The sequence below is a fragment of the Capricornis sumatraensis genome, chromosome 4, assembly GCF_032405125.1.
Source record: "Capricornis sumatraensis isolate serow.1 chromosome 4, serow.2, whole genome shotgun sequence".
In the NCBI taxonomy this organism is placed as follows: domain Eukaryota; kingdom Metazoa; phylum Chordata; class Mammalia; order Artiodactyla; family Bovidae; genus Capricornis; species Capricornis sumatraensis.
Window position 1 is genome coordinate 126134629 of NC_091072.1, and position 24111 is coordinate 126158739.

At 39.2% G+C, this 24111-nt stretch overlaps 1 protein-coding gene across 2 annotated transcripts in view; it reads right to left on the reverse strand.

Annotated features, from left to right (window-relative positions):
• Positions 1-24111, reverse strand: part of PPFIBP1 (PPFIA binding protein 1) — a 197717-nt gene that overhangs the window by 1949 nt on the left and 171657 nt on the right. The window contains exons 14-29 of one of the 2 annotated variants that reach the window (XM_068971086.1): positions 21155-21270; positions 20556-20603; positions 17525-17585; positions 17168-17197; positions 14472-14643; positions 13964-13996; positions 11685-11835; positions 11298-11426; positions 9090-9240; positions 8049-8160; positions 7816-7904; positions 4142-4264; positions 2935-3060; positions 2153-2341; positions 770-949; positions 8-73 (exon numbers count right to left, since the gene is read on the reverse strand). In XM_068971086.1, the coding sequence (XP_068827187.1) occupies positions 8-73; positions 770-949; positions 2153-2341; positions 2935-3060; positions 4142-4264; positions 7816-7904; positions 8049-8160; positions 9090-9240; positions 11298-11426; positions 11685-11835; positions 13964-13996; positions 14472-14643; positions 17168-17197; positions 17525-17585; positions 20556-20603; positions 21155-21270 (1776 nt within the window). Of the gene's footprint in view, positions 1-7; positions 74-104; positions 227-769; positions 950-2152; positions 2342-2934; positions 3061-4141; positions 4265-7815; positions 7905-8048; positions 8161-9089; positions 9241-11297; positions 11427-11684; positions 11836-13963; positions 13997-14471; positions 14644-17167; positions 17198-17524; positions 17586-20555; positions 20604-21154; positions 21271-24111 lie in introns of those variants that run through there. The other variant, XM_068971087.1, reaches the window with a different exon arrangement.

Consider the following 24111-nt stretch of genomic DNA (forward strand, 5'->3'; position numbering starts at 1 on the left):
AACTTACAGTTAGGTTGTTGATGCCCTCAGAGAATGCACCTATCTGTCTCACTGTCCCTTCTGAGTCTTCCATCTGCAATGAACACACCACGACATGACATTCATTTGCACAATTTCAAGAAAAATGCAGCAAAATGAACACAAGTCTAAGAAGAAACAACGCAAGTGGCACTCAATGGGGTGGGAGCAACAGAATACTTCCGAAGCCATCTCCTCCTATGACTGCCTGGACATTAAAAACAAGAAGAAAAACACTTTGCTGGCACATTGAGCCCAAAGCTCTGATGTTGACAATGGCACCAAAGAATATTCATTTGAAAGCAATACTCAGATGCATGACCTGATACTGAAAAGGCTAAGGAGTAAGAGGTGTCCATTCCTGACTTGTTTTAGTATGTAGATTTCCTTAATACTGAGATAAGCATAACACAGGTAAATAGTACAAGCTTTGAAGCCAGCCCAGCAATTCTACCAGCTCTTCTGTCTTAAGTTACTTAACCATTCTGTGCTTCAGTTTCCTTATCTCTAAAATGGGAATAACAATGCTCCCTATGTTTTAGGATACCCTGAACATTAATACATGTAATGTGCTTAGGATAGTACCTGGGATGTAGCAAACAATCTGTAAGTGCTCGCTGTTATCTTACTATTATCTTTATTATTAGGTATTTGAGGAAAACATCTTTAGTTAGTAGACAGCACACAAAGTTTTCACTTAGTGTTTTAATAGTGAAAGAACTTTGAAACAGGCCTATGGTGTTATGTTTACCTGCTCTAATCGGTCCAGGTCATCCTCATCATACAGGCGTACATCCAAACCAGGCTTAAATCCTTTCTTAGATGTCCCTCCTGATGCCTGTCCCAACTCCATCGGACAAACATATTCCTCCCCATCTTCCTGTTTCTTCTTTCTCAAGTTCCCAAAATTGCTGAAGGTAAGCTTCTTTGGCTTTAAAAGAAAAACAAGAACAATCAGGGACTTGATATAATTCACATGACAAAGGACCAGTAACACATATAATTTAAGTATTCACACCACCAAGAAATGCAATTTGATGACTGAGTGGGTATAAGAAAAACAAAGACATCTCAAGCATATGATTAACACCCAAATATGATAAATGATCCTCATTATGAATCTCAGAAAATTAAGCTTGTTCTCCTTATTCACATCACTAGCTGGGTAGTCACTGTGAAAAGCCAAGAGCCTTAATTGTGACTGACCTTAATGCAATGAGATTTCTCAGGGCTGAATCCAATTTTGCAAGGTCAAAAAGAAGAAAGAGCCATTACTGTATCTTCTTTTTGAGTGAGACTATATGATTATCCATACCAGTAACTGCTAAAAGAAGCCCTCATTTTCAGGGAGAAAACTTTAAGAGAAGAAAAAAATCCATCTTTTCACTGGATAGCACCTGAGACTGTATTTCAAGGAGATGCTGATGTTGAGAATTTATATAGAACAGACTCTTTCAGAGGTTTCAAATCTGACACATTTTTTAAGGGAGAAAGGGAGCTAAAGAGAAAGGATTGAGTGGGTAGGGGGAGTGGGTTTTTTTTTCTTTTCTTTTAAAAGGGGTTCATGGAGGAGCCACGTTTGTGGAGGAACTGATAAACCCAATCTTCACATTAATTTAATTGATATAACAGACTCAGAAGAGTTCACAGAAGAGTGATTTAAAAAATAAAAAGTGATCTGAACTTGGTATGATCCACGAATCCAGGTAAATCTGAAGATTTCTACTCTGTGCTGGTCTACCTTGAATCACTGCTTGCGTATCCTTTCCTAACTTGCAAGTCTGGTTATTTATGAGAAAAAAAAATCCTCCTCTTATGCTTGATTTATCCACAGGATAACGGCAATCAATATTGGGCCTAAGACATGGACTTTCCGCGTTGGCAAAAAAATCAGTGGTAGATGCCAACATCATGTTCTTTACTCCTGTTCACTCTAATAAAATAAGTGATTTGAGCAAAGATCCCTCCAGAAGGAAGCCTTCAAATATCCATTTTCCTAACTACTCTTAAAGAATCATTTACCTTCAACCCATTCACAAAACTTAGAAAACCTAAGAACATGGGATAGCCAGGTAAGAGCCAAGACTGAGTCTCTGCTATAGGCAATTATAAAATGGCAGGAGCTTGAACCAACCTTCACTTTGGCGGTCGCGGTTAGAAGCACATAATCTGGTAACTCCATGGCGTCCCGCTTCTGGTGCTGGGCCTCTGCACCGATCAGAAGGTTGAAGTGAGTGGCCAGATGTCTTCGCAACAGGGTCTTACTTGGTGGGATGTTCAGTAACTGAGCCATCGTTTCTACGTTAAAACGAGGTTCTAGAACCTACAGGAAAAATTAAGATTGTTGAAGGCACCACGGATCACACATGCCTGGATTGTGCCTTATAGTCTGCAAAGCTCTTTCCTTTAGTTATCTCCAGTGACTCTCTTGACAGCCTGGTGAGGACAGACAAACTGTGGACTTTGACCTTCAATTTAAGGATCTTTTCTTTGTTTTGCCTAAGCTAGTGAGAAGCAGGGCTGGTCCTGACACCCAAGCATTACAAAGTTGAGGCTTCTGCCTCTGAAGTAGCACCTTTGGGAACCAACTCCTTATGCAACATCAAGGTGCAGCAATGCAGTATCCCTCCAGGGGTTTTAAAACATGATCGTATGCAAGCCGATGGCCAGATGTTATCCAACATTAGTGAAGACAGTGAAAGAGAAATCAGGTTAAATTCAATCTAGATTATATGATGATATTAATTTTAAAATATGGGGAAGAATACTCTGAAAGTAAAGATTCACTAGAAATGGTGCAGAAAGGTTCAGTTACATGACTTCAGGATTATGACAAGCAACTGATAATCTTCTACTCATTAGACTAATGGAAACAAAATGATAAAGAGCCAATTTTAAATGAAAGCAGAGTTTTACCATGAGCCCACCATGGACACCACTGCCTCTGAGGTTGGGGGCATATTCTGCCAGGTCCACAGAGCGCAGCCACTCCATCACTCGGTGATTTGTCCACTGCTGAACTTCTGATGGGGTGATGCTGTTCTATGGGGACAAACAACCACCCAGAGCTTTAGTCACGACTATGGGGTTCCAAATACAAAACCTGCCTGCCAATTCTAAAGAGCCTGCCTCAGGGGAGGAAGACTCTTTAAGAAAATAGTTTAAATATTTTGTTAAAATTTTCCATCATTTCATTTCTGCAACAGCTGATATCTAGCTGTCCTTTTTATAAGGGTGAGAACTTTCTCTGTCGTATCTGATAATTGTTGTCTAGGTTCCATTGACAACAGTGTGTTATCCAAAATGCCAATTTAGTTTGCAAAGATGGAACTCCAGGTTTTAAGTATGTATGCCACGTTATGATAGGATATGGTAGTATTGATGGTCAGACAAATGGAAATGGTGGGGAGATAAGAATATAATGTGAAATAAACTCAGTATTTTAATAAAGTAAAAAAAAAAGTTAAGAACCTGCCTCATGGAGAGGAGTTTAGCATAAAGGTAAAAAGGTTGTTTGCTAACTTGAACTCTCTTTTAATGAATGCATGTCCCAGAGTTTTAAGTTTTTTACTTACTAGTAAAGCAGTGTTCCAGGAAAGGAAGTCTTTACAGTGATACTTAACTTTGTGGCTTAAGGAGGCAGAAGTATAAAATGTACCCAAGAAAGGAGGAAGTACAACTAAAACACAGTTCAGTTACACAGGCAGACCCATCGTGGGGGAAAGGAAGGGATGCGTGTGCGCTCAGTTGTGTCCCACTCTTTGCGACCCCATGAACTGTAGCCCACCAGGCCCCTCTGTCCAGGGAATTCCTCAGGCAAGAATACTAGAGTGGGTTGCCATTTCCTCCTCTAGGGGATCTTCCCAACCCAGGGATTGAACCTGGGTCTCCTGCACTGCAGGAAGATTCTTTACTGACTAAGCCACCAGAGGAGCCCAAAGGAAGGGATATAGAAACACAAAGCCTAAGAAGTAAATGAGGCTGGATTTGAGGTTCTGAGGGAGCCAGAAGTTTCCCTTCTATGTAGGCGCTGAGAAGAAAAAAATAGGTCTTAGTTTCTCCACCCAGACTTGTCACACACATGGAAAGGACGGGCTGTGGAAACCTCAGCCTCAGGTGCTACCTCATCAGAGGGTCGCCTCCGTAAACAGTTTGGCTCAAAGTTATTGATCCTTAGGACTTGGATGGCCCTTTTGATACTGAGATGGTGGAGCACACTCACGACCTTCAAAGACAGTAAGTCATCCTGCAAAACAAAACAAAGAAACTGAGATGGCAGGAGCACCTTCTCAGGAAGATCTCAGAAAACTCACCTAAAAGTAGAAGGGCCCAAGGGCTCGTCAGGTTTTTCAAAGCTTTTATTTGGTAACAGAACCCTTTTTCCTGTTCTGAACAAAATTTTCTCCAGGATCCCAATATACAAATAGAAGAGAACCAAAATTCACATTGTTTCAACTGAAGCTGACTTCTACCTATTTATCTCTCTTCTACTGAGGTAAGATGTTAGGCCCAAACAGCTCTGAAACACGCAGTGTGAAAAGCAGTGAAAAGTGACCCGCTTTGACGTAATGTGATAAAGCAGATAACTTGAGTCCAAGTGATCTTCACTGATGACTGAGAGCTGGTTCTCTGAGCTGAGGCATATCACAGTTTGCAGGGAAACCAGAAGACTGTTCCTGTTATACCATCCCCCAGCCTCAAGAAATCTCTGGTTCTGGATTACTGTGCTTTATCCAGCAGACTATGTGAACAGTTAGGGAAAAGCTATCTTAATCAAAGCAGAGCTTTTGGTGAGAGGTAGACAGAGAGGAGAAATGAAGACGTTATAAGTACCAACTTATATCACCAAACAATTCCTTTAAGGAATAACTTTCACCAATCTGTAACTATAGGGAACTTCTCAAACACACCAAAACAAAGTATTTTACAATAAGGTGATGGGGGAGGCAGTGTCAAGGTAAAGTACCAGCCTACTTCCAAACACACCCAGAAAATATATAAGGAAAATATCCACTTTAGCATACCTTACAGAAAACACATTTCTTTTCTTTTTTTAAAAAAAAAACCTTTTATTTTGTATTGGGGTATAGCTGATAACAATGTTGTGATAATTTCAGATAGACAGCAAAGGGACTCAGCCATACATATGCATGTATCCATTCTCCCCCGAACTCCTCTCCTATCCCAGCCACAATAACACTGAGCAGAATTCCATGTGCTATATAGAAGGTCTTTGTTGGTTATCCATTTTAAATATAGCAGTGTGTACATGTCCATCCCAAACTCCCTAACTGTCCCTTCCCCTCATCCTTCCCCCCGGCAACCATAACTTCAAGAACACATTTCCTATATGGGAAAAATTAACCTATTATAGAGATATTTTAAAAATAAAATGAGAAGACAGCTTAAATCCAAGCAAAAATAATTTCCTGAGCTTTTTTCTAGATTAAGTTCTTTTTTTTTATGTAACTTTTATTTTATATTGGAGTATAGTTGATTTATATCTTAGTGTTATTAGACTGACTTCTTAAAAGCAGTGCTTGATGGTAAGTTAGAAAGGGCATTTATCATATTTTAATCTAAGACTGAGACACCTATTCAAAACATTTCCACATGGACTATTCTCAACCAACTGAAGTCTGTCAGATTGAAGAAAAAAATCGAAATGCATAATGTTTACAATGTAAATAAAATGTTAATTATTTTAGTTTAAGGGATTTTAAAAGTAGGGAACATTTTCTTTTAAATCAAAACACATGTTTTTGAGGGGAGGATTTTTAAAAAATCCTTTATTTTTAAGTGATTTTAGATTTACAGAAAAGTTGCCAAAGAGTACAGAGTCCCATACAAATTTTGCTCAGCTTGCTCTAATGTTAACTCTATATGTCATGCTCTATATAACCATGATAGTCAGCAAAACTAAGAAATTAACACAGACAATAATGAAATTCAATTAGACCCAGGCTGTACTCAGACTTCTCCGGTTTTTCTACTAGTCCCTTTTTCTGATCCAGGATTCAATACAGGACACTACATACAAACAGATGCTTTTATGACTTAGGATTTCTGGGGTCAAATCTTCTAAGGTAATTTATTCTTTCATAGACATGAAAATTATGTTTGCCTTTTGTGATTTTCAGTCTGAATTTGCTCACATTCTCAGGTGAGCAAATTCTCACAGCTCACATTCACACTGTTCTCAGTATAAACATCCTCATACGTAAATAGGCAGGCCAACAGCCACAAATGCACTCTGACTTTCTACTACTTTCTAACAGTGGCAACATGGGTAAGTTACCTGATTTCTCAGTTTTTTTGTTTCCTCATCTAAAAGCTGGGGATAACAGAGTGCTACGTCAAGCATTGCTGAGACCTGAGCATTAATTATGAGTAAAGCGTTTAAAAGAGTGCCTGGCACACGGTAAGTGTGCAACATGCCGCCCACTGGTGTTATTTTACCTACATCTTACGTGATGTGCCCACCATGGTTCAAATTTTTGTTTCAGTGATGGAGAAGAAAATGAGCTGGACCCCAGCTTTCTTTGCTATTGAAAAATTCCTAAATAAATCAGCTCTTTGAAACTTTCCACTTGTTTTAAAAAGATACTTGTCTGAATTGAGAGAATATCATTGATATATATACTCTGCAATGTGTAAAACAGAAAGCTAGCAGGAAGCTGCTATATAATACAGGGAGCTCAGCTCAATGCTCTGTGATGACCTAGAGGGGTAGGATGGGGGTGGGAGAGGGAGGTTCAAGACAGAGGGGATACCTGTATACTTACAGCTGATTCACAGTGTTACACAGTAGAAATTTTACAACATTGTAAAGCAATTATATTGCAATTAAAAAATAAAGCTATTATATAAAAATAAAGTTAATATGGATATATGATTCTTTTACAAATTAAGAGAAAAATATACTACAAGACTTTCATATTTAATTTTAAACTTTTGTTCAGAAGTAATTAGAGCAATTTTTAACAGCTTTCACCAAATAAACAGCAAGGTCCAAGTCAATAAAATTAATTTAACAGTTTCCACTGTCTTAAAAAAGAAAGATACTTGTGGTAGTTGGATCCATATCCTAGACCACAAAAAAGCCATTTAAAAAAAAGTATCTTCGGCAGGACACTCCTAGTACCATGGAGTCCAGAACAAGTTCTCCTGCAACCCATCTCTCCCTGCTGTTGTAAAGTAGGGAAAAATTTTTCTATCCACTGGACAGAAGGCTAGAAATACACAAGAGTAAGGAAGGAAGCCGAGTGAAGCCCTACCTTTCCCTGTCTCCTCTTCACTCCAGCAGAACTGGGCTGAAGTGAGAAGGACTGGGGGTTTCAGGAAATAGTCCTCAAAAGGGGAAAGGAAAAGACAGTTCCAATGGAACCATCAGAAGGGCAGCCTTTCCAGTGGTCACTACTAATAGAAGTGTACCACTTAGAAACCGCCAGGGCTACAGAACTCTACTTTCAGTTTTAAATCTTTTTATGGGACGTTATTCTATATCATAAAATGCACCCATTCAGAAGTGTACACGTCAATGTCTACATTGTTGAATATATATAAAGTTTTATGTAGCTTAAGTCAGGGTTTCAAAATTTCCCAAGCCGATTACAAATGCCAAATCCCACAACATCAACTTAGAAAACTCTGCCTGTCCCTCTCCTCAAATTAAAGCAATATCTTCAAAATCTGGTAGAACCATTGTGAAAACACTGTATTTTGCTTACTCGATTTCTGTGTTTTTCAGAGAAAAGCAACTTTAGCCTCCCCATACCCCAGGAGTGAGTCACTTACAACAGTCATGTAATGAAGCATTCGACCATCTACCCGTCCTTCATCAAACTGGGTCTTGTACTGGGGGAGGCCAATATCATCCAACCATCCTATGGATAGAAATGAGTTCCATTAAGAAGCCACAGAACATCGGTTCTTGTGATGAAGAAGAAAGAACAGCTATGTATGTGCATGTATGTGTGGGTGTGTTCATAATTTTATACACACGCATTCATGAATTGAAAACCTCTTACTAGTGACCCAGTTGAAATCCAGCTTTCCATGATTGGTTTCTTCTTCAGATCCCAGGGCTTGCAGTGCCAGTTGGAGTTTCTTTCGATGAAGGGAATGCTTGATTCCAAGCTCCTGAAATAGCAAACAGAAACACTGGCATTACAGCTCTGTCAACATAGGCTGGCGGCCATTGGTAAAGGATGCCAATACCTCCAAAATCAAGCTAGTATTAAAGACTCAATAATTACATTAAATCAGAATACTAACCCCAGCTATAAACTGTTGCTGAATAAAAGGCTCCTGAAAAGCCAAGACCACTCCAGTTGATTTAGTGGTATGTTAGATATTCCCACTAGGTTCCTTCCTTTGCAAGATTGGAACTGTAGGATGCATAATACCAATTCTACTCTCATTTCGTGTGTGTGTGCTAAGCCACTTCGGTTGTGTCTGACTCTTTGCGATCCTGTGGACTATAGCCCACCAGGGTCCTCTGTCCGTGGGATTCTCTAGGCAAGAACACTGGAGTGGGTTGCCATGCCCTCCTCCAGGGCATCTTCCCAATCCAGGGATCGAACCCACATCTCTTATATCTAACATGCATTAGCAGATGGGTTCTTTACCACTAATGCCACCTGGGAAGCCCACTCTTATTTTGCACCAGATGCTAAATAATTGGGAAGAAATGTTAAATAACTGGACATAAAATGTAGGGCTTTTCTCCCTTGTGCAAAGTGCAATTGAATTGCACATATTACATTGAGAAGATGGACCAATGATAAAGCCACAGAATGGTTTTGAGAATATGAACTGAAACTTTATGATTATGGCTCTATAATGATTCTTTCATTAAAATGCCCAGTGGCTTAAGTGTCTCAAAGGAATCATTAAGACCAGGTCCTCCCTTTTTAAGTCCATGAGATAAAATAAGCACAAAGCAGGGAACTCAAGCTTTTTGCAGAGTACTTACTAGCCCTACTCACTTTCCTTTCTGGAAAATAAAACAAGCCTATGTTCACATTTTCTCTCTGTCTCCAATGCATAAACAAAATAGAGGCATTCACCTTCTCTAGGTCTTGTTGAGAAGCCTGCAAAAGTGTCTGGCCAGATGCAATCCAGTGCTTGCCAGAATTCAGGTAGGACCCCAAGCCCTGTTCCACCAGCCAACTGCAAACCTGATCCTTGGTCCACTTGGCAAATGGCATATCCAAGTCACTAAGGGAAAATGAACAATCATATGAAAAAACAATTCAAAGCCAATCCTGTAACTTATCATGAAGGTGGAACAACTGTATGTTTAATAGATACAGAGATTCCCATCTGACTACGAAAAGTCTAATTTTTAGGATGTATTTGGTGAAGGAAATGATACTTCCTCACAAGGGAGATGAACGCTCCCTTGTGTCAAACAAAGCCACAAAAGATTCAACATGACTTAAGAAGACCTTGTTCTATGGAAGAAGACTGAGTTAAACGCACAGATCAAGGTATTATACTAGTACCAACCAATGTTGTTTAGAGGTTGAATCTTCAGAGAACACTAGATCAGACTGAAGGAACTCAAGTCTAACTTGAATTAACTTTAGTAGAACTATAATTTCTCTCCACGTGGTATTCAATGAAAAGAGGGCAATATGCCATTCCTGAGTGTGAGATACTGCAATCAAAGTAAATTTTTGCTTTCTTTTGCTATTTTTAAATTAATTTTTAACCTGGAATCTAGTTGATTTATAATATTGTACTAGCTTCTTATGCTATTTTTACAAATAGCATTCTTGTTTGGAAAAAAAACAGTGTGGCAACGAATAAGAAAATTTCTTTTTAGAACAGCACGAAGAGCTCCTCTACTGTGTACAAGAGAACATATGGCAAACGAGACTGCTCCGTGTTTGAAGAAGGCCAAAGAGTTTCCTCCTTGACGAAACTGGTGCCCAGTGTTCTGCCTGGTGGGAGGGACCGTGTGTGAAAGGTTTCAAGCCTATTTTCTTTTTAAAGATTTAGTATCAATGACTTGTGCTATATGTTTGCCAACCACACCCTTTGATGTTTAGCAAGTCTGTGGAGCAGTTCCAAACCAGCCCTAAACTGGGATAAAGGTGTAGGAAAATTTCTTAGAGTCTTAACAGTACACAGTCCTGATAAAACTGAATTCTGAAAGCATGTATGTCTTTTAAGTGCTTTCACATTATATATTAACTGTTAATGTTTGGTGGTTTAGTTGCTAAGTCGTTCCCGACTCTTGCAACCCCATGGACTGTAGCCCGCCAGGCTCCTCTATCCATGGAATTCCCCAGGTAAGAATATTGGAGTGGGTTGTCATTTCCTTCTCCACGGGATCTTCCTGACCCAGGGATCAAACCCAGGTCTCCTGTGCTGCAGGTGGTCTCCTGCATTGCAGGCAGATTCTTTACCAACTAAGCCACCAGGGAAGCCCTGTTAATATACACTGAACAGTTATTTTTTTGCCAGATACTTAGAGCTTATCAACTCATTCAATCATCACAATCATCTTTTTGGGGTAAGTACTAACTCATACTATGGGAAACAGAGGCAGAGAGCATGAAAGTAATTGGTTAAGGCCACTCAGCTTACAAGAAGTGGTGAAGTCAGAAATCAGGTCCAAGCAGTCTATCTCTAGAACCTATTCTCTCTTTTTTTTTTCCCCCTTAATTATAGTTGAGTTACAATGCTGTGTTAGTTTCTAGTGTGAAGTTAAGTAATTTAGATATATAAATATATATATATTTTTTCATATTCATTTCCATTACAGTTTATTATAGGCTTTTGAACATGGTTCCCTGTGCTATACCGTATGACCTTGTTGTTTATCTGTCATATATATACTAGTTTGCATTCGCTAATCCTAAACTTCCACTCCATCCCTCCCCCATCTCCTCTTCCCCTTGGCAACCACAAGTCTGTAGAACCTATTCTTAACTACTACACTTTCCCATCTTTCCAGAGCTACGCTTTAGAGTTCCTATAATTATTTTTTATGTGAAATTTAAATCCAAGAGCCATTCTAGTACAGATGTTGCTGACATTTCAGCTCAGGTTACTCGCCTAGCTCACAGAGCCCTCATCTTCTGTATAGTTCCTCATTAACCACAGCCAAACAGCACTGGTCTAAAGATGACAGAAGCTTCCATAGGTGCAGCAGTAAGCAATAGATTCAGCTGTCTAACCCAGGGTCAATAATAACACTGCAGATGCTCACAAGACCTTGATGCTTGGGAGGTGATGCAAATGTCCATTCATGTGGCTGCTCCTACCTGTTAGACTGTCCCAAATCACGAGACCAACCCAATCGGGGCCCCGCAGTTGCCCTTGTCCCTCCTCTTTTGAATTCAGACTCAGACATGTCATCTGGGTTGAATGTAGTGGACTGACTTCTCCTAAGTCTGTAAAGAAGACACAGCACATTAGACCTGAAGATGTCTTTGACTTTAATTTGAACATTTTAAACTGATGCTTATGTATGTATGGTTAGAAAAGACATCTGGATTTAAACTTTGAGACTCAAAGAGTTAATGAATCCCGTCACAACCTTCCCTCTGTAAAAGGATCACAAAAGCCCTAAAATATTGTAACCATTTTTAGCCAGTTTGCCAATCATCCCTACATTTGAGCCACATATAAGACAAAGCTCTGTTACTTACTTTCCGAAGAGTCTCATAATACCCCGGGATTTTTTTTTGGAATCTGGAGATGGTGGAGACATCTGGAAGGCACTACTTCCCTGTGAATTTTTCGGCCGAGAAGATACACCAGCCAGATCTAGGTGCTCCGGTGTCTCCTTCTCCGTTTCAGCTATTCCAAGAACAGAATACACACTTGATGAATTTTAAAACATGGGTGAACATGCCTAGATGTTAACCGCCGCGGTTTAAGCAACTATTAAGAATTCTTCTTCTGTTGATCTATAAACCAGTGACTTAGAAAGAGCACCCTGCAAATATTAAAAATGGAACACAAATCTACATTCTACTCTACCATCTACTTTGTTGTGTATCAAGTTTATTAACTTGAAAATTATATCTTCTTTGAGATCAAAGGTAAAATAGCATTACCATACTCTTTCCTTAACTGATTTGAATCCATAATGAAATCATTCTCAAAATTACTGCAGCGCTTGGTACTGTTGACTACTTCCTACAAAGCCATCATCTCCTTTAGCTTCCTGACATAACAAGCTCCTAGATCTGCCATCTGAAAATTTCTTTGCTGTAGCGCTGTTTTCTCTTCCTCTTTCACTCCAAGATTCTCTCCTGGGTTCCTTCTGCAGGATCTTTTAACAGACTCACTCACTCTATGCTCAGCACGAAATGATGGCTTTGCTCATTTCATGAACAAAGCAACTGGTATCAGAATCTCTGAGCCTAAAAATCTCTCTCCCCAGCTTCAGTATCTGAATGTCAGTGGATATTCCCAATTTGATGTGCCAAGAGTACCTGGGACTTAACAAATCCATCCAATTTTCCTGAGAGTATTCTTTTACATTTTCTTATTGCATATTTCATTAATACCAGGTAATTTTCTCCCTGTTACTCCAGTCTAACCTCTTTGTCATTTTCTTTTCATTCCCTTCTCCCCTTTGGCATTTACATCCAGTTGGTTACCAAGTTCTGGGAATTCTTTATTTAAGAAATTTATTCTTAATTATAACCTGTTATGTTCCAGGAACTAAGAAAAGAATGAACTGGATAGTCATAAATTTTTCTTATTAAAATTATTTTTCTTTTGATAGGAAACTAGTGCCTGTTGATTTTGCTTTAAAAGAGTAACACCCAAATCTGTTATCCTCAGACTTCCCAGCATCGACTCTCCTCATTTGTTTAGCTGTTGATCTCACACTAGCAAACACAAGGATGCTGATTCCTCGATGTGAGAACACGCACTTTTACAGAGCAAAGTAAAAGTTGTACAAAAATCACAGGGACAGTGTTTCAGCAAGATCTAAAAGTTGCAGAGGCTGACTTGTCTATGAAGCAGAGCTGTGATTACAGGTTATGGTAAGCAGCATTGACTGGCCTCTCAGTATCAACAATACATTTCTCCTAAGAAAGAAGCAAACACATTTGAGAACAGTTGTCTGGATAGATCATTTTCATTCATCCTGTGTATATGCTGGACATTTAAGGCAATGGAGAGAGAGAAGTCACTTTTGTTGACCCATATTAATATGTGGATACCTATACAAGGTAATAGGACCCACTGGGAAAATCCAAAGGAATCTATCCATTCAAACCCTACAGCCACGATAGAGGTACTGGGGTCTCTGAAAATGCTGCCCAGCTCTCCCTCATTTTAAAAGTATCCTCTTTTTATTTATTTTGAGGATAACCTCCCTATCACTGTATTCTTTAAAAAGGAAAACTGAAATTTCCCTCTCCTAAAATTGCTTTGGGGGTAATTCCTCAGATATTGCTATAACTAAATGTCACCTCCATCTTCAAAGTAATATGTCAGAAGGATGTTCCTCTAAGAGAAGTAAGTCTAAAATGATCGTTTTCAGTGTTTTCCACAGACCTGTTCAGCTAAAAACATTTCTTCCTGGAGTCTGGAGAAATGTTACCATCGAGGAGGAAGTGCAAGGCCCTGGGAGTTAGTGTGATGTGATGTACTTTGTGGTGAAGGAGCTGGATTTATGATGCCAGGACATTCCTGCCCTGTACTTTGCCGGCTGCTGGGCACATCTAGGTCTTCACAGAGCTGCTTGCAAGGTGCCATTAGCATGGGTTACAGCAGCATTTAGGCTTAGAAGCAGAGGCTCTACAGAGAGTCCTGGTGAGCAGAAGGTGGAAGGAAACCTCTGGAGTAGAGGACTCCATTTTTTGATGCTGCCAGCTCGCTGTCTAGTGATCAAGATGCCAAGAGCAGGGATTAGCTCGGTTGGGAGCACAGCGCTGGCAAAGGCAGGCATGCAGGGGTACGGTACCTAAGGTGGGTGCACTGGCACTTCGTTTACGATCTTCAGAAATCCCAACAACGCACACAATCACACGCAGCCCAATGGAGAAAACACAGGGGAATGACAAAATGAAACACAGATCAAACTCCTACTCACAAAATACACACAGTGAGAGGGGTGCCACACTGTGCTTCCGATGCTACACACAGACTCTATTAGCAGTGTCAATACGGGGTGAATTTATCTGCTTTCAGAGTAGATGGGAAGCTGCTTGTAATGATGTCAGAGAGAGCCATGGGTTTTGGTTTTTCCTCTAAGTTTACACCCAGAACAGGGAGCAGAGTGAGAGAGTCCACACCAAGCTATCTTTACCTCTGAATTAAGCCTGTGGAAGCATTTTTTTATTAACTTTCCCCCCAAGTCATTCACCTTCATTTCTGAGAAAAAGAAATGTACAGATAGATGAATAAGGAAAGACATTGATCTTTTCCTGACTCTGGAAGAATTAGGGAAATGGCATTTTAGCCACACATACCCAAGTTTGGCGCGCTTGCTGTCCTCTTGTTACTTTTGATTTTAAAAAAACCACGACCAAAGGAAGATCTGGCTTTCCGAGTGCCAAAGGGATTGTCATCCCCGGAAGCATCATGTCCCAGAGCTTTGGGAGGGAGGGTCCCAAAGGGACTGCTCTCTACCGGAGCTTTATCCTGAGAGAGAAGTAGTGACGACTGTGACACAGCATGAACACGCATAATTACTGGTACACAGCAGTACCAAATACGTTACACACGTGACTCTAGTTAACAAAGGATTACTGAACTAACACATTCACCATGAATGTCAAATGTCCTGTTAGAAGTTTTAAAAGTCAATTCTGATTTTTACTTAAGGAACAACGACACAAACATGGTCATCACCAGTCTTAATCCATGTGTTTAGGGCTTTAAGTATTTAGGATAGATATAGACATTCTCAAATTTTATTTTAATTTTATTTGCCTCATTCCCTCAAAGACGCAGAGATAAAACATTACATCACTGGAGTAGTGGTAGATTTCTTACTTTCCTAACAATTATGACAAAGACCTGGTTATGATATAGTTCACAGTCTTTATAATTACAACAATAAAATCCCAATACAATGTAATTATTCTATAAAGTAGACATTAGTTCTGACCTTCTATACCAGCAGTATAAGAACTTTTCTACTCCAGTTAAATATTTCCTCTCAAAGAATTAATGATAAAATGAAAGCACAATCAGCAACTATTTAAGATATGTAATTTTGAAATGGGGTTCTGGGTTATATTCATATCTCACCTTCAAGTTACCAAACATGGATTACCAGTTTTCAATGACTGTGATACATTCAAATATGATTAACCATTAAAACTATATACACTGAAATTAAATTTATCTTGATTGATTCAGAAGCCACTTCAGATCCTCACAATATTTCAAAATCCTTATCAAGAATTTTCACTGTGACTTTAAATACAGGCATACCTCATTTTATTGCATCACCCTTTATTGTGCCTTGCCGATATTGTGTTTTTAACAAACTGCAAGTGTGTGGCAGCCCTGCATTAGTGCTATTTTTCCAAAAGCATGTGCTCACATTGTGTCTCCATGACACATTTTGGTAATTCTCAATCTTTCAAACTTTTCCATTAATATTATATTTGTTAGGGAAATCTGTGATCAGTGACCTTTGACGTTACTATTGTAAAAAGGCGACAGCCTGCTGAGGTTCAGATCATGGTTAGCATTTTCCAGCACCTTTTAATGAAGGTATGTACATGGTTTTTGCTCATATCATGCTACTGCAGATGTAACAGATTATGGTAGTATAATGTAAATATAGCTTTTATATACACTGGGAAACCAAAACATCTGTGTGACTCACTTTACTGCAATCTTTGCTTTATTGTGGCAGCCTGGGCCTGAACCTATATCTCCGAGGTCTGCCTGTAACTTAATTTTGAGCTTTCTGGTTATTTAAATTGATAATTATACTGTTTCAGTATTATCCAAGGATTCTTTTGTCTGCATGTTCTCATTTCATGAACATCTCTTGTCCTCTCTCTCTTTTCTGCAAAAATAGAGAGAAGGACAAGAGAAAGGCAAGAGAGAAGAGTAAACAGAGAGAAACAAGCTTTTAAGGTAGCTATTTTTCTCTACATTTCTACCATTCATAGTAACTAAACATGTACAGATACCACAGTTCAGTGATTCTGTTATCTATGTCTCAATGCTCTATATCAAAATCATTTCACATCACTTACTGAATTAGCAAGACAAAAAGAACAATGACTTGAATTGGGACTGGATCTACTTTCTGTGCTTTGTCAGTTACACCTACTCATGACTCAAGGCAGTAAGAGCCAACAGTCGAGAGACTGCATCTGGAGAGAGCGTGCTTACCAGACTGTGACCTGTGCAAGGCTAACATTTGAAAAACAATAAAGAAGAGCCAGAACCCATGTTGACGATGCCTTTAAAATACCAGCATGTCTGCTGTGGATAGACACTGGTTATAAACAGCTGGTGATCTTTCTAAGAAGGAATTTTTGTGAAGTGTAAGGAAACCCAGGTTTGGTTGTTACTGTCATCAAGTAGCATAGCCAAGAGTTCGGAGCTTCGCCTTTATTTTGTTCTTATTGATGTGAAAGTCATATAACATAAAAGTAACTATTTTAATTTTTGGCTGCACCACATGGCTTGTGGGTTCTTGATTTCCCAACCAGGGATCAAACCCATGACTCCTGCATTGGAAGTGCGGAGTCTCAGTCACTGGACCAGCGAAGTCAAAAGTAATGATTTTAAAGTGAGCAGTGCAGAGGCATTCAGTACATTCATGGTGTTGGAACCAACACCTCTACCTGGTTCTAAAACATCTCCATCATTCTAAAGTAAAACCCCTTATGCACTACGCGGTTTCTCCCCATCCTCTCTCCTCCACTCCTGGCAACTGCCAATTTGTGTTCTATCTCTATGGATTTACTTATTCTGGTATTTTACATAAGTGAGATCATATAATATGTGAACTTTTGTGTTGAGCTAGATTCATTTGGCTTGTTTTGCAGGTTCTAAGAATTTTGCTTTATTAGAGACATTTAAGTAGTCTTATGTTTTATATATTAAGCAATCTTATGCATTATGTATTAAGAAGTCTGACGCATGTATTAGACTCTCAAACATTTCTACATTGTAATCTGGACATAAAACTTACTTCGGAAGGCTTTGGAATAGACTCCTTTTCCTGTTCAAAACAACAATAGTAGTTAAATATTGTTATAGGAATTAATCGATTTAGAATTTCTCACATATAATTCAACAAATTAAAATAAATTTACATCTATTTCAGGGCTACAAAATCTCATCTTTACTTACTTTCTGCAATACTTTATTAATGTCTCCACATTTGACTTTATGTTCTACTTTCAATCCTTTACACTCATATTGCTTAATATTTATCTTTAACTGCAGTATCTAATACTTTTCCATTATTGAAACCACAAACGGGACAAGATGAAGATCCCTAAATATTTCGCCTCAGGGTAACAGACAGAAAAAACACAGGACCAACCCCATCTGATGACTCTTTCTTCAGATTGCCCAGGCTGCTAGACTTCTGCAAACTTGAAATTCTAAAAATAACAACAATAATAATTATGATTAATAGTAAGTGGCTCTGGTGCCACTGCTTCTAAGTATAATGCCTTAGAAAGAAACTAAAATTGCATGTGAATGGAGTCCTGGTAATAAAAGAAAATCTGGATTCAGACAGACATTTATGTGCTTAACTAAATTATAATGTTTAGTTCTTTTAAAAGCAGGGGTGGTTAACTGTCCCGCCAATAACTCTAACTGTCCTGCGAACATTAGAATGGCTGGAAAAACACTTAGGACTATCCTGTGATGTCAATGTTCAAAAATAAACCAGTGTTTTCCACAGGCTAGTGGTGCCTCCTTTGCATATACACATTTACACCAGGAACTTTTAAAATGGTTGTGGACTTTTTATATTAATCCTTCTAATGAAAATAAAGGATGAAAAAGTATTACTTTTCAGTTCACAAAGGAATCAGTTTTCTGAGTCTGGCAAAGCACTTTATTTTACAGTCCTACTGAAGCATAATAGAGGAATCCCTGTTGCGATAAAAATTCGTATAAAACCTTAGTGAAAGCACAGTGACAGTGTGAACACCTGGGAAAGTCTTGCTCTTCTCATAAGCTGCATTCAATTATATGCAGCTGTTGTTACTCAAACTGAAAGCAGGACTATGTGACCAGTTTAAAAACAAGAGAGAATAAATAACTTTGCTCTAAGAGATCTCTTCAAGAAAATTAGAGATACCAAGGGAACATTTCATGCAAAGATGGGCTTGATAAAGGACAGAAATGGTATGGACCTAACAGAAGCAGAAAATATTAACAAGAGGTGGCAAGAATACACAGAACTGTACAAAAAAGATCTTCACAACCAAGATAATCATGATGGTGTGATCACTCACCTAGAGTCAGACATCCTGGAATGTGAAGTCAAGTGGGCCTTAGAAAGCATCATTATGAACAAAGCTAGTGGAGGTGATGACATTCCAGTAGAGCTCTTTCAAATCGTGAAAGATGATGCTGTGAAAGTGCTGCACTCAATATGCCAGCAAATTTGGAAAACTCAGCAGTGGCCACAGGACTGGAAAAGGTCAGTTTTCATTCCAATTTCAAAGAAAGGCAATGACAAAGAATGCTCAAACTGCCACACAACTGCATTCATCTCATACACTAGTAAAGTAATGCTCAAAATTCTCCAAGCCAGGCTTCAGCAATACGTGAACCGTGAACTTCCAGATGTTCAAGCTGGCTTTAGAAAAGGCAGAGGAACCAGAGATCAAATTGCCAACATCTGCTGGATCATGGAAAAAGCAAGAGAGTTCCAGAAAAACATCTCTTTCTGCTTTATTGACTATGCCAAAACCTTTGACTGTGTGGATCACAATAAACTGCAGAAAATTTGAAAGAGATGGGAATACCAGACCACCTCACCTGCCTCTTGAGAAACCTATATGCAAGGCAGGAAGCAACAGTTAGAACAGGACATGGAACAACAGACTGATTCCAAATAGGAAAAGGAGTATATCAGGGCTGTATATTGTCACCCTGCTTATTTAACTTCTATACAGAGTACATCTTGAGAAACGCTGGGCTGGAAGAAGCACAAGCTGGAATCAAGATTGCCGGGAGAAATATCAATAACCTCAGATATGCAGATGACACTCTCCTTATGGTGGAAAGTGTAGAGGAACTAAAGAGCCTCTTGATGAAAGTGAAAGTGGCGAGTGAAAAAGTTGGCTTAAAGCTCAACATTCAGAAAACGAAGATCATGGCATCTGGTCCCATCACTTCATGGGAAATAGATGGGGAAACAGTGGAAACAGTGGCTGACTTTATTTTTCCGGGCTCCAAAATCACTGCAGATGATGACTGCAGCCATGAAATTAAAAGATGCTTACTCCTTGGAAGAAAAGTTATGACCAACTTAGATAGCATATTCAAAAGCAGAGACATTACTTTGCCAACTAAGGTCGTCTAGTCAAGGCTATGGTTTTTCCTATGGTCATGTATGGATGTGAGGGTTGGACTGTGAAGAAAGCTGAGCACCGAAGAATTGATGCTTTTGAACTGTGGTGTTGGAGCAGACTCTTGAGAGTCCCTTGGACTGCAAGGAGATCCAACCAGTCCATTCTGAAGGAGATCAGCCCTGGATGTTCTTTGGAAGGAATGATGCTGAAGCTGAAACTCCAGTACTTTGGCCACCTCATGTGAAGAGCTGAATCATTGGAAAAGACTCTGATGCTGGGAGGGATTGGGGGCAGGAGGAAAAGGGGATGACAGAGGATGAGATGGCTGGATGGCATCACCAACTCGATGGATGGGAGTTTGAGTGAACTTTGGGTAATGGTGATGGACAGACAGGGAAGCCTGGCGTGCTGTGATTCATGGGGTCACAAAGAGTCGGACAGGACTGAGTGACTGAACTGAACTGAACTGAAGATACAGGATAATGGAATATATTAACAAACTTTTAAAAGGCATTTCTCATGTATTTATGTGTAAATAAGTTACTAGAAATGTCAACTACTAAATAAAAAAACGATAATGGAGAAAAAAGATCTTATCTTTGAGTATAGTTCTGAAAATATTCTCCTAATTTCACCCAGACTTTAACTTGGATAAATGTAGCCATTAGGTCAGCTTATTAAGCTGAAAGTACAAAATACCAGAGCAGCCTTACCAGCTGCTGTGATGCTTTTCTGACAGACATACTCAAAATATAGGTCAGTACAAAAATGAAAATTAAAGCACTGAACTTCACATGAAAATTGATGAAGGAAGGTTCAAGATCAGCAGAAAGCTGGCATGAAATAATGGTAAAAGAGCAAGTATTTATTTGTTTCTTCACAACCCCCACCCCCACCCACTCCAGTCATTATGGCTGCATTCACTTATGCAGGCCTCAGGGTCACCTGCTTCCAATACTAATCATTGTTAGTGTAACAGACACTTTCTGTGTCCCAAGCAGCAATCATATTTTTCATATTTGATAAAACAGAACTTACGCAAGACTATCACACAGTTGAGTTTCAGCAGCAGAACCAATTCCATCACTAAAATATTGCAAAAAAAAATTCATGAGATTTATATAAAAAAAAGACTATATATTCCAAGTGAACAAAACTGTCAATGAAAAAATTGTGCAAAAACAGTTACTTCTCTCTCTTTTGATATTCTACTTAATTTTATTTAGTCTAATTGAAAGATTAGGCAATTAATTTGGGAACACATTCCCCGCACATTCCATTTGCCCAGGGAGAGACTATCGGATCCTTGTCTTGGCTCCTTGACAACATCTTTCAAACAGCCTCATTAACATGACTGTTGCTATTCTCCTTGCAGCCCTTTGATGACCACCTGGGACCAAGTTCCCTCTCTAACCTGATCAGCATACTTCCCCGGCCGAACCTCCAGTTACTTCCTGCTTCACACCTCTTATTTTAATAATTCAGAACTGCTGTGGGCCTCCCTGGCCTGTGTCTTGCTGTTTCTTGCTTCTCTGGGTAAAAGATTACGTCTATAAATAAATGCAGGCCACTCCTGCTTTTGGTGGATCTACGTTTTTGAGTATTCATATTGCAGTGTTAGGTCATAAACGACATACCTCTCCTCAAATGAAGTCTCTGGCTTAGAAGGCAATTTTGCTTTTTCAGAAGTTTCCAAGCCTTTAGATGCTGGCAATAATGAAGGGATTGAAACTTGCAAGATGCTGGTGTGGAACTGTAATGTAATAATAAAAAACCCCAAATCAATCCATCAAACAGAACATAAGCCACAGAGTAACAAAGAGATAAATAAGACAAGTGGTCTATTGCTAAAATTTCATACACCTGTGTTTAGAACTCTATCCTTATATTGATAAAATGGTTTTAGGACATAAACACCCAGATGTGGTAATCAGAGGAAACATTCAGAAGAAGTTAATGTGCATTTGAAGACGACATCGAATATTGAGAAGACATAATAAATACCGTTAAGAAGTTAACAGTAAATCCTAACCACGTTAAGCCCTGATTGACATCTTGGCCCTGACACACTTGACTAAGCGAACTTGACCTTAGGCAAGTCACTTAACTGTGCATTCATTTTCTCCCCTATAAAACGATAATGTCAATGCCTACCTTACAGGGTTGCAATAATTGTAGATGAAATTTGGTTAAAGAGTATTGTAAACAAAGCACTATTTTCGCTGTATTTTCTACCATTAGTCTAATATGGTAGTTAATTATTCTATAAGTGCACAGGTTAACTAACTTCAGTTAACAGAACTGATGAAAAGTGTCATTAAAACAAATTATAATAGATTTTGTGGGTACACTACTTAAAACACAAAGCTTAGTAGTAACAATGTTATAGCAAAAACAACAAAAAAGCATAATATATTTTCTTCCCCAAATGCTTTGTATATTCTAAGGTTGGATTTTGTGAAAGGCTTTCTAAACACAGGTTTTCAGTAATTTCTGACAACTAGAGAGCAGTTAGATTGTGAGCCACACCATGAAGAAATAAATGAAGCACTTAAAAAAAAATTCCAGTATAAAATGAAAAAAACTTGCCTCAATGAACTCACTTTTGAAAGTCAACCAATCCAAGACACCTCTTGGCTTCTGGGAGTACGTTAGTCAGGTAGGGACCCAGGCCAGGAACACACTTCTGAGTGCCAACCAGTCAACAACAGCCTCACCTTCACAACCACACACAACTGATGCCAGCTCACTCCTGCCACTGAAAGCCCAATGTCCCTGACCCACCAACAAACTCACTTACTTAAATAGGCAATAAAAACAGCTTTATGAGATTTGTTTCAGTTACTGAGTGGCAGTCCCATTCTATGATACTAGAAAAAGTTATAAAATGTGAAGTCTGTTAAGGATTGGGCACAAGATGGAGTCACTCATGCTAAGCCCTATATTAGCAAGCCTGGACATAACTACATTTTCTATGCTCAGCTTTCCAAGACAAGGAAGGACTAGGTCAACCAGTCAGCTTTGGGACCCAAGACCTCTATTCTATGTAAAGGAATAACCCTGCGTTACACCAATCAGCACAGGCCAAGTAAGACTTCCCTTTTCTGCTCCACTCTGACTGTAACAGCTGATGGGATGCTGCTGGATTCATGAATCACTGAATAAAGCCAACAGATCTTTAAAGTTTACCCAGCTGAATTTTGTTCCTTAACAAGTAATATTATTATAAAATAGATTACTTCATTATCACTTTTTTCAGTTTGAATCATTATGATTCATTCCAGGCAACTTATTTAACCACCATACCCATTTTCGGACGTGCACTCATTTCCTTGGGTTCCTTCCTTGGGAAAAATAGCTATACTAGCAAACTGACCCATTTTCTAGATTTCCTTTCAAAATTTAGGGCTTTCACTCCAACCTCAAATTGCCCTCCTGACTTTTCTTTAAAGATGAGGCTGAACATCTTCAGTCATCCTAAAATCATTCTTGTTCCAAACTTCATTTCAGTTCAGTTCAGTCGCTCAGTCGTGTCCGACTCTTTGCGACCCCATGAATCGCAGCATGCCAGGCCTCCCTGTCTATCACCAACTCCCGGAGTTCACTCAGACTCACGTCCATCAGGTCGGTGATGCCATCAAGCCCTCTCATCCACTGTCGTCCCCTTTTCCTCCTGCCCCCAATCCCTCCCAGCATCAGAGTCTTTTCCATTGAGTCAACTCTTCGCATGAGGTGGCCAAAGTATTGGAGCTTCAGCTTTAGCATCATTTCTTCCAAAGAACATCCAGGGCTGATTTCCTTCAGAATGGACTGGTTGGATCTCCTTGCAGTCCAAGGGACTCTCAAAAGTCTGCTCCAACACCACAGTTCAAAAGCATCAATTCTTCAGCACTCAGCTTTCTTCACAGTCCAACTCTCACATCCATACATGACTACTGGAAAAACCATAGCCTTGACTAGACAGAACTTGTTGGCAAAGTAATGTCTCTGCTTTTCAATATGCTATCTAGGTTGCTCATAACTTTTCTTCCAAGGAGTAAGCATCTTTTAATTTCATGGCTGCAGTCACCATCTGCAGTGATTTTGGAGCCCGGAAAAATAAAATCTGACATTGTTTCCACTGTTTCCCCATCTATTTCCCATGAAGTGATGGGACCAGATGCCATGATCTTCGTTTTCTGAATGTTGAGCTTTAAGCCAACTTTTTCACTCTCCACTTTCACTTTCATCAAGAGGCTTTTTAGTTCCTCTTCACATTCTGCCATAAGGGTGGTGTCATCTGCATATCTGAGGTTACTGATATTTCTCCTGGCAATCTTGATTCCAGCTTGTGCTTCCAAACAATATCTGTCATTAACCTACAATTCACATAGTGAAGACTTTTTTGGTAAAGATATGAGGTTATCCGGGTATGTCCCATATGGAACAGCAGCTGCTTTCAACAAATGGAGCACATGCCGTGGCCATCATACAGTATTTTTTCTTTTAGTGTAAATATTTAACAACTAGAGAATTTTTCCCTCTAAAATAATTCTTATTCCTTAACTAATTCCTTAGGTTTTTTTCCCTATCAGTTTTATTTTTAAAAAATCTA